This window comes from Pollicipes pollicipes, unplaced genomic scaffold (genome assembly GCF_011947565.3).
Source record: "Pollicipes pollicipes isolate AB1234 unplaced genomic scaffold, Ppol_2.1 Scaffold_4881;HRSCAF=5763_pilon_pilon_pilon, whole genome shotgun sequence".
Lineage (NCBI taxonomy): Eukaryota > Metazoa > Arthropoda > Thecostraca > Pollicipedomorpha > Pollicipedidae > Pollicipes > Pollicipes pollicipes.
Genome location: NW_023596576.1, coordinates 22,777,244 through 22,787,456, shown reverse-complemented (window position 1 = coordinate 22,787,456; position 10,213 = coordinate 22,777,244). Strand labels below are relative to the sequence as shown.

At 51.4% G+C, this 10,213-nt stretch overlaps 2 protein-coding genes across 3 annotated transcripts; both read left to right on the top strand.

Moving 5' to 3' along the window:
• The first annotated feature begins 369 nt into the window (after positions 1-369).
• Positions 370-1,541, top strand: LOC119101214 (larval cuticle protein 65Ag1). Its single transcript, XM_037224505.1, has 2 exons — positions 370-399; positions 887-1,541. Exons 1-2 carry the CDS (start codon positions 391-393, stop codon positions 1,190-1,192), a joined length of 315 nt encoding a protein of 104 aa, XP_037080400.1. The 5' UTR covers positions 370-390; the 3' UTR covers positions 1,193-1,541.
• A 7,103-nt stretch (positions 1,542-8,644) lies between these two features.
• On the top strand, positions 8,645-9,821 carry LOC119101184 (larval cuticle protein 65Ag1-like). Of its 2 annotated transcripts, none has more exons than XM_037224464.1 (2): positions 8,645-8,674; positions 9,162-9,821. In XM_037224464.1, exons 1-2 carry the CDS (start codon positions 8,666-8,668, stop codon positions 9,465-9,467), a joined length of 315 nt encoding a protein of 104 aa, XP_037080359.1. In that variant the 5' UTR covers positions 8,645-8,665; the 3' UTR covers positions 9,468-9,821. The 2 variants fall into 2 exon arrangements, with proteins under 2 accessions (XP_037080359.1, XP_037080358.1); XM_037224463.1 differs by lacking the exon at positions 8,645-8,674 and adding an exon at positions 8,681-8,772.
• Positions 9,822-10,213: the final 392 nt, after the last annotated feature.

Here is a 10,213-nt window from a genome sequence, read left to right as displayed (position 1 = left end):
TTTAATGTGATGTACGGCACGTTTAAGTTTCTTCCATTGAGGGCGTCGCTGGCAATACGCTAAAAAGGAATGCCAAATTAGGAAGGTTGTTTGTGGATATCCAAACCGTAGCTTCAGACGTTAACGGGAGACGTTGGAGCGCCACATATCAGGGATTCACCTGGAGCGACACTTGTCAGGGGTTCTCACCTTGACCGGCGTTGGCCTCGTCCCTGCTCGCGATCAGAGATCAGCCCGCGGGGCATCCGGATGGACAGCCAATGTGCGTCGGGCTCACGCGTCGCGGGGTCATCCGGGCACCCGCCCTTCTCGCCGTCGTGTATATAATGGCGGGAGGGGATTTGGGGCCATCAGTCGACCTCAGGAGTCCAGCAACACAAATACCACACCATGAAGTTTGTGAGTGACTGGCGCATTGCGTTGCCGGAGACATAACAGACCCACATCTGGTTCTGGAACGATGGTACTTGGAAGCAATGATGGCAATGACAATGACGGCATGGGTACGGCATGTGTATTGCTGTCTCAGTAACGTGTCCTCGAATGTCCTCACCGATCTCGGCCCCGGTTGTTCGCAGTGTTGCAAGTTTCGTCCAGGTCTTGGGATGTCCCCCTGAATTTTGGCCCCGTTATGAGCTGCTCACCGCTTTTGTCCGGCAGCGACACCAAGCGGTGTGAGGAGGGTCGCTTGTATCCCCTCCTTACCACCTTCGACCTCGCTCGGTGCACGGTCTCCTATCTCCAGTATTGACAGCCCGTGAACACTGATTCCTCATTGGATCTCAAGCGCAACCTCCGGGACGTGTCATCCTCTCAACATATCTGAGACGTGCCCGCTCCTGGCGTCAGCCTCATCCGAGCTGACCCGGCCCGACCTGGCCGGCAGGTGCTGCTCGCCGCTGTGCTGCTGGCCTCTGCCGCCGCCCGGCCTCAGGACGCCATCCTGCCTGAAGTGATCAGCTCGCGGCACATGCAGAACGAGGACGGCTCTTTCGCGTACGGGTACGAGCAGACCGACGGCCAGGTGGTGGACGTGCAGGGCGAGCAGCGCCAGATAGGTGACGAGGTCGGCACCGTCATGAGCGGCAGCTACAGCTTCGTCGGGCTCGACGGCGTCGTCTACACGGTCACGTGGACAGCCGACGAGAACGGCTTCCGGGCGACGGGCGATCACTTGCCGCGGAGCGTCTGAGGCACGCCGCCGATGTGACCTGCCGCTGACCTGACCTGCCGCCGACCTGACCTGCCGCGGCCCGGGCCGGTGTCTGTCGGTGCCCGCCGAGGTATGTGTGGGATGTACAGACGCTGGTCAAGCGAAGTGCACTCGGTCGCCGGACTCGGTGATCACAGAGACGTGCATGCGGCTGCCTTCACGGTCTCAGCGCCGGTGTCTGTGTCTCGCTGCGTACGCGAATGTGCATTGGGGAGTCTGCATCTCGCTGCACGCTCGGTTACCCGCTGCTACAGTTTGTGCATGCCATGCCATGCCATGCCAGCCATGTGCAGGCGAATCGATTAGTAATACACATCAGCTGCTCGGAGCCTTTGTTTGCGCTGCGCTCACAGACGTTCACTTGGGCTGATCGTGCGGAGACATCCCGGCGGCTCAGGTCATCGGTCGAAGAAAGGCTGGAAGACGGATTCATCCCCTCAACATGCCCGCTTTTTATTGCTTCGTATTCTTTCTGTGGAACAGGCCACGCAACGACAAACAGCCACACATGCATATGACGGATGGTTTTAGGATCCGGAGACGACGTGAACCTCGTCGGGAGTGAGGGGAAGAAATGGAATGTGAAGAAAACCTAACAACCTGTTAAAAACGGACTCGAATAGCGCAGTTGTGAAAATGCCGATTTCGTTAAGTAAATCGGGATGAGCCCATATGGGCGACAATGGTGGATACATAGATACCCGGGTCTCTGTTTTCATTTCAAACGATACGTATGGACTCCATTCCAAAAGTCAGTAGCGACGAGACATACTGGAGCTCTCTGGTGTATATATATAATGTTTAGCTTATGTGTATAAGTGCAATCATATGAAAGTTTACGCTTGTGTTATCTCTGAAACAATGTGCGCTCAGATTTTGAGTTTTAGGGACACAGCCAGCAATCAAGATTCCTATGTTTTCTACACTCTTACGCAGACATATTTTTCACAAAGATTCGGACTTAGCGAGGTCCCTGTGATGGCGAGAACGCGGTCACAGTACATTCGTCGTTGATCAAAACATGGTCCATTTCACTCATTTTGACGTTCTGTTGTCACCGACAGGAATTAACAATGCTTTCGATTTACCCCATATGATCAATGGTAAAACTGAGCACTTTTTCCAGGTGATAAAATGGTGAAAGTGGAAATCAAATGCAGCAGACCATCCCAGTTAGACCAAAACACAAAGCGCAACATTGTTCTGAACACGCTGGCGCTTAAAGCGTGAGCATGTTTAGAGAACATGTAAGCATTGGCGTTGTGATTTATGGGTAAGTTGAGCCGCATAATGTTTCCAAATACAGTATCCTTAATCAGGATAGCTTTTAGCATGTGACAGCAACATACTTTAAGCTATACTATATCGGTGCTGACGTGACAGGTCAGTGATGACGCAGTGCATTTCCAATGCCCCGGACATCAGTGCTCTTCACTGATTTTTCATCCAAAATTCACTTCACATACCTAACAGTATAAAACACCAAATAACTAGAATTATAACTATTACTGAGACACCTGGCTGGCCTCAGCAGCTTGTGACAAACATGACCAGTCTGTTGCGCGGCGTTTTAAAGCGTCGTGCCACTGGAGACAGGCCTCGAACGCTCGCAACGCGGCTGTGAATCGTGTTTAGTGCAGCCGTTGGTGGTGTCCGTGTGATGAGAAGCACACCGGCTTGAAATACGTAGCTAATCGCCAGGTTCTTTAAGGTGATGTGCGGCACTTATAAGTATCTTCCATGGAGGGCGCCCTGGTAATAGCGTTGAAAAGCCCTGATGATCTGGGAGGCGCACTGCTTGTGGATATCCGAGCTGTACCTTCAGAGGTTAATGGAGCATGTTGGGGCGACGCATGTCAAGGATTCATCCGAAGCCTCCTGCCGCCGAGAGGAACAGCGGCTTTGCGGTAAGAGGCTGGGTATCGCCGGAGTAGGCCTCTCATACTGTCCTGCACGCGTCATATCTAGCAAACCGACCGGTACACAGACGTCAGATAAAACGCTCAAACATTCAAAAGTGTATTTTGATTTTCTGATACCACAGTGTTGCACCGCCACCAGTGCTGTCCGTTGGTCACCGTGTAGCGCTCCTAAGAACATCGCTCGAGGCTAGGGGCGCGTCAAGACACCCGCAGTGAATGTTCCAGAGGATGCCGAAAACTTGGGTGCGATTACACAACACGCCGGAAAGTTATCCCCAGAAAGCCTCGTCGGTAAATTGCTTCCTCTTTCAACATAAGCGGGCGTTGGGCTTGTAATTGTATGGGTCGATTTCCACTCCACTTATTGCTATGCCATATGATAGATTAATGAATCCTCAGAATCCTGGATGCTAATACTGCTAATACTGCACATTGTGGGTGAGCGACACATTTATCAAGGACAGGGAACATTTGTCGTACATAGCTTTCGTTTAATGTAAGGGTTCATCCATCCGTAGTGAAAACAAGTGGTTTCAAATCCAATTCTAGGTTTCTGGAGTAATAATTCAGCCTATGGTGCGGAATAATCTAACCTTATGTCCAGACGAAGGATCGAATTACATATGTCCACACACACAAAGTCCATCCGTGCTGAGGGACAGTGAGGAGCCTTGCTGGGCCAGGTTTTCATCGGGCGTGGTCGCGGGTTAACGCGACTCTGGCGTCGGCCGGATCAACAGTGTTGCACCTGATGCCTCCCAGCCCTTGTCCGGTCGTCGAAATGGGTGGCCTGGTCCAAACCTGCCACATCGTTTGCCAGGCAGTCAGCAGTTTCGTTTCCATGATTGAAACTGGCGTCAGCCAGTCGTCAATGCAGAGTTGCTGTTGTGTTTGTGAAAGGCTGGGAGCCTGTCATATAACGTGTGCACCAGGCTCTGTAGTTTAGCAGACTGTTGAAGCATATGGCCAGAAAGCGCAGCAAATGCTTACCTGATTTTGGGCCCGGGATGAGGCGGATCTCGTTGAAATGCCTGAGGTCCGAGGCAAGCAGACCGTGCACAACCTCCCGCGTTTCCAAACAGCATCAGCTGTGTACGCGACCCCCTATGGTTTTCGGAGGATACCTCTGTGTAATGTCGTGCAGTAGCGTCTAAGTTTTTGGTATTTCCCTGGCATTCATGGCACGAGTTGTGGCGTGTCCCCGACAATTTTGCTGTCTGAGCAGCTGCCTTCTCTTACGAGCACTATAGATCAATCCACGGCTGATGCGGGCGACGGGCGGCAACTGACCATCACCCACAATACTGGGGAACGCGCGGCTGGCCTCCAACGCTGCTTAAGGGCATGTGCAGTTCAGTAAGTTCAATCTCGGGAAAAATTTGGTTTTGACCGGGCGTTCAGGAGTGAATTGTTCACTTGGCAGCATGCCAATTATTGCTTGTTACGAGATGTTTTTAAGATGGGTGAAAGTGCAATGGATGAAAGTGAAATGAATGAAAGTGAAAGTGAAATGGATGGGATGGGTGAAAGTGAAACAGATCACATATTCCACGGCAGCGAGTCGGCTTCTTCGAAGCGATGCCTCCAGTAGTCACGTCGTGACGCCTATTAGCCAATCCAGGCAATATTTGTGACCACAATGCTGTAAACCTGTTCTTACACTGATGACACATAACTCGTAATCATTGGCCTGCTTGAGGCATCTAAGGTACTATTTCTCACAAATCGTGATCATTCTGGGTATTTTGCAAAGATACGTGGAACGTTACCGTTGGCTTTCCGCAGCACTGGTTTTGTGTCGCGGAACAAAAGCAGTGGCTTCCTGGCACCAAGTTTTGTTTTGTGGATGCGCCTTTTCTACCGCCTTGAACTTCGGCTCGTGTTGATTTAAGTCAGGGGCGGATTCAGTATTTGTCAAAAAGGGACCACGCTTCGCTGTTGTACCCTCTGAAACATGGTGTTCCACTAAAAAGTGTCCCCGGGCATTGAACACTTCATTTCCTTTTTTCACCCGAAATGGTCCACCGTACTTGACCACTGTACTCCGAGGGGTAAATTTTCCGTTGTGTCATCATTTCTTGTTAAATCTTTTTAACTGAAAGCCAAGCCAAGAGCTAACAGAAGATAAGACAGATTAAGTGTGAGGAAGATAATAATAATATTCACCATGTATCAGAAATAAATAAACTGAATTTAAATAGAACTGAAATAACTACATCGAATTAAACACTGGCCCTATTCAATTAGAGTGCACCATTCATCCTTTCTGTCCAACGATAACCAACGAAGGTCAATGGAATTTGTTCATTCAGTTGTTGTGCTACTTAAGAAAGGATCTCAGAGATGTATGGCTTCGTCTAACACTCTGTTGCTGCATCAGATTGAACAATGCCCTAGAAATTGGCTTCGCTGAATCCATGGTCTGACTTTGACCTGCCGTAGGTTAGCAACCTAACAAAGTATACCTAATGGCTTATACCAAGCGATCCGCTATTTATTTGTCTACAGCTATGCAAAAATTTGGCATGCGCCGTGCTGCTCGAAAACCATTCCGTAAAAGCTTTTGGGGGTTTAGTTTGACCTCCACCCGAGCACGTGTTATCACCTTAGTCGTCATTTACCATATCTTCTTTCATTGCCATGCGGGCCCCGCCGAGAGCAACAGGGCCTATGACATTTGGGGTCTCGTACCTGGCCCTGCTCAGTCGGCGTGCCCGGTCGACATGAGCGCATTGCCGGCATAGTGTCTCCTGTTTGGTATTCTGGGTCCCTGACCAGCACAGTGGACCCCTCACTGTTGCAGGGGCCCGGCCAGTGCAAGAGACCTTCCGATTAACACTTGCAGACCCCAACCTCGCCCCTGCATGGGAAGGCGGTTACCTAGCGCTCAGACCGGCACAGAACAGACTGATCGGCGTCGGTGGTTCCAGCTGGCTAACGCAGGCTATTTCATGCGGTCACCGATCGGTACATGAGGTTCTGTGACTAGCATTTAACGTTTGATATGTTACCGTCCGACTTTCGCGCTGGGGTCTTTTACCGTGACCTCCGCTCTGTACCTCGAACGCTCCAATTAAGCCCTTGGTCGTCGACCCCAAGGTCAAAAGGTCCCTATGAACCTTCGGGGCCTGACAACCTGAAGGGGAGTCGGGGGTATTTGCGTACATGCACGCAGACGTCGCAGCAAGAGGACATCGCGATTGTCACGCTATTCGTCACTCGCCATTCGCCACTCGTCATGCGTCACTCGTCTTACGTCACTCGTCATTTTCAGTTTTTCCAGCACAGTGGGCCATCCAGGTTAGTTTGAGACTTAACACGCGCCCTTGTGGCCGGCTGGATACCCTTCACTCGGGTGGGGGTGGGGGTGGGGGGCCAATTTGATCCCCTGAGATTTTGGAAACCAAGAGAGCTAGACACCAAATTTATGGGGTGTGTCAACCTGTACGTGAACTCACTTATATCAATGTTTCACGTTCCTGGGGCATGATCTTCGGGTTAAATGACGTCAAATAAGGTCGAAGTCCAGGTTGGTCTCCAAAGTGTCCCCAGAACCTAGATAACCGTTTCTAAGCAAAAGGTCACATGCTCATTTAATGCTAATGACCTTGTTTGACCTTTTGAAGGTCGTGGTGACCAAAATTATACCAGACTGTTCTGAGTTTTGCATTTAAATAAGCGACAAAGATTACGCTAGGCATTATGTTCCGAGAAACAAAATGTTGACCTGGGTCATTTTAGGCGAATGACCTTTTCCCGCCTTTAAGAAGTCCATATAATATGTATAATGCGGTTCCTGCTATCAAAAAATTCAAAATGAGCACCCGAAACTACCCCATTTAGCAAGCCCTAGAGTTAAAAAACAGGTTGGTTTTGACCTTGGTCTGACGTTCACACCTGACCTTAGGTCAATATAATTGGCCCATTCCACTGTTGTATTGCCCAAGAAAGCATCTCAGAGATGTATGGCTTCGTCTAGCACTCCGCTGTTGCATCAGATTGAACGATTCCCCAGAAATTGACTTCGCAGAAACCATGGCCTGCATTTGGTCTGCCATAGGTCAGCAACCTTACAAGGTACACTTACATTTATGATGCCAAACGACCCGCTATTTATTTATCTACAACTATGCAAAATTTTGTTGCGCTACATCACGCCGTTCGGAAACTATTCTGGAACAACCTTCGGGGGGGGGGGGGCATTTGACCCCCACCGAGCGCCTGGTAGAGTCCCAAAGAACTTCGAAATGACCTCGCGCGGCCCGACCTGACGGGTAAATTATACGACACACTGTGCAGCAACTCTTGGGAAGATCACAACAGCCCTTCTGAAAGCGCGCAAACTGTTTCTTTGTCTGCTCTCGCACGCCAGGCGTGGAGCAGTTCCTAGTGCCGCCCACTCCTTGTTCCCGGAACGCTGTGAAAGGTGGCAAAGCCGGCGGCGAGCCAGCGCCGGCGATACCGGTGACGGCTGGCAACAGCGGTGAAAAAAGCTTCCGATTTACTGAACAGAAGCGGTAACAAAAATAGACACTTGCGAGCTGATTGGGGACAGACTTGCGAAAATGGAAACAAGTTACAGCATGGCATCCCACTTAAGGCAAACTAAAAAACTAGGATTGGCCTGTACCCGCTAACGCTTGCAGTGTGAGCTTGTGTAGAGCGTATGTCATAACATTAACGTTGTGCTGCAGGAGCAAGTTGATCCACAAAATGTCTCCAAGCATATAAATTTTATCAGGATAGCTTTTAGCATGTAACAGAAATAAACTAAAAAACTGTACCATGCCAGTGCCGACGTCATGGGCCAGTAATGATACAGTGCTTTTCCAATGCCCCATCAGATCAGTGTTTTCGCAGACTTTGCAGCCAAGACCAACCTTACACAGGTAACAGCATACAATAACAAATAATTAGGTTTATGACTAGTCGTAAAAAACGTGGCTAGTCCCAGCACCTCGTGATGAATATGATCAGTCTCCTACGCGGCGTTTTAAAGCGTCGTGCCATTTGAGACAGGCTTCCAACGCTCGTAACGCGACTGGGAATCGTGTTCAGTGCAGGGCTGTAGGTCGCCGTTGGTTGTGTTCATGTGATGAGAAGCATACCGGCTTGAAATACGTAGCTACTCGTCAGCTTCTTTAATGTGATTTACGACACTTTTACGTTTCTTCCATTGAGGGCGTCGCTGGTAATACGTTAAAAAGGAACGCCAAATCAGGAAGGTTGTTTGTGGATATCCAAACCGTAGCTTCAGACGTCAACGGGGGACGTTGGAGCGCCGCATATCAAGGATTCATCTGGAGCGACACTTGTCATGGGTTCTCACCTTGACCGTCGTTGGCCTCGTCCCTGCTCGCGATCAGAGATCAGCCCGCGGGGCATCCGGATGGACAGCCAATGTGCGTCGGGCTCACGCGTCGCGGGGTCATCCGGGCACCCGCCCTTCTCGCCGTCGTGTATATAATGGCGGGAGGGGATTTGGGGCCATCAGTCGACCTCAGGAGTCCAGCAACACACATATCACACCATGAAGTTTGTGAGTGACTGGCGCTTTGCGTTGAAGGAGACATAACAAACCGATATCTGGTTCTGGAACGATGGCAATTGGAAGCAATGATGGCAATGACAATGACGGTATGGGTACGGCATGTGCATTGCTGTCTCAGTAACGTGTCCTCGAATGTCCTCACCCATCTCGGCCCCGGTTGTTCGCAGTGTTGCAAGCTTCGTCCAGGTCTTGGGATGTCCCCCTGAATTTTGGCCTCGTTATGAGCTGCTCACCGCTTTTGTCCGGCAGCGACACCAAGCGGTGTGAGGAGGGTCGCTTGTATCCCCTCCTTACCACCTTCGACCTCGCTCGGTGCACGTCTCCTATCTCCAGTATTGCCAGCCCGTGGACACTGAATTCCTCATTGGGTCTTAAGCGCAACCTCCGGGACGTGTCATCCTCTCAACATACCTGAGACGTGCACGCTCCTGGCGTCAGCCTCATCCGAGCTGACCCGGCCCGACCTGGTCGGCAGGTGCTGCTCGCCGCTGTGCTGCTGGCCTCTGCCGCCGCCCGGCCTCAGGACGCCATCCTGCCTGAAGTGATCAGCTCGCGGCACATGCAGAACGAGGACGGCTCTTTCGCGTACGGGTACGAGCAGACCGACGGCCAGGTGGTGGACGTGCAGGGCGAGCAGCGCCAGATTGGTGACGAGGTCGGCACCGTCATGAGCGGCAGCTACAGCTTCGTCGGGCTCGACGGCGTCGTCTACACGGTCACGTGGACAGCCGACGAGAACGGCTTCCGGGCGACGGGCGATCACTTGCCGCGGAGCGTCTGAGGCACGCCGCCGATGTGACCTGCCGCTGACCTGACCTGCTGCCGACCAGACCTGCCGCGTCCCGGGCAGGTGTCTGTCGGTGCCCGCCGAGGTATGTGTGGGATGTGCAAACGCTGGTCAAGCGAAGTGCACTCGGTCGCCGGACTCGGTGATAAAAGAGACGTGCATGCGGCTGCCTTCACGGTCTCAGCGCTGGTGTCTGTGTCTCGCTGCGTACGCGAATGTGCATTGGGGAGTCTGCATCTCGCTGCACGCTCGGCTACCTGCTGCTACAGCTTGTGCATGCCATGTCATGCCATGCCATGCCAGCCATGTGCAGGCAAATCGATTAGCAATACACATCAGCTGCTCGGAGCCTTTGTTTACGCTGCGCTCACATACATTCACTTGGGGTGATCGTGCGGAGACATCCCAGCGGCTCAGGCAATCGGTCGAAGAAAGGCTGGAAGACGGATTCATCCCCTCAACATGCTCGCTTTTGATTGTTTTGTATTCTTTCTGTGGGACAGGCCACGCAACGACGAACAGCCACACATGCATATGACGGATGGTTTTAGGATCCGGAGACGACGTGAACCTCGTCGGGAGTGAGGGGAAGAAATGGAATGTGAAGAACAGCCTAACAACCTGTTAAAAACGAACTCTAGTGGCGTAGTTGTGAAAATGCCATTTTGTTAAGTAAATCAGGATGAGCCCATATTGACGAAAGTGGTAAAGGCATAGGTACCCAGATCTCTATTTGTATT

What these genes read in the sequence shown, in the direction of transcription:
- LOC119101184 (XM_037224463.1), top strand. Translation starts at nt 8,752, where the DNA reads ATGATGGCAATGACAATGACG. An exon ending in TGATGGCAATGACAATGACG is followed by an intron (nt 8,773 to 9,161) that starts GTATGGGTACGG and finishes CCTGGTCGGCAG; the next exon opens with GTGCTGCTCGCCGCTGTGCT.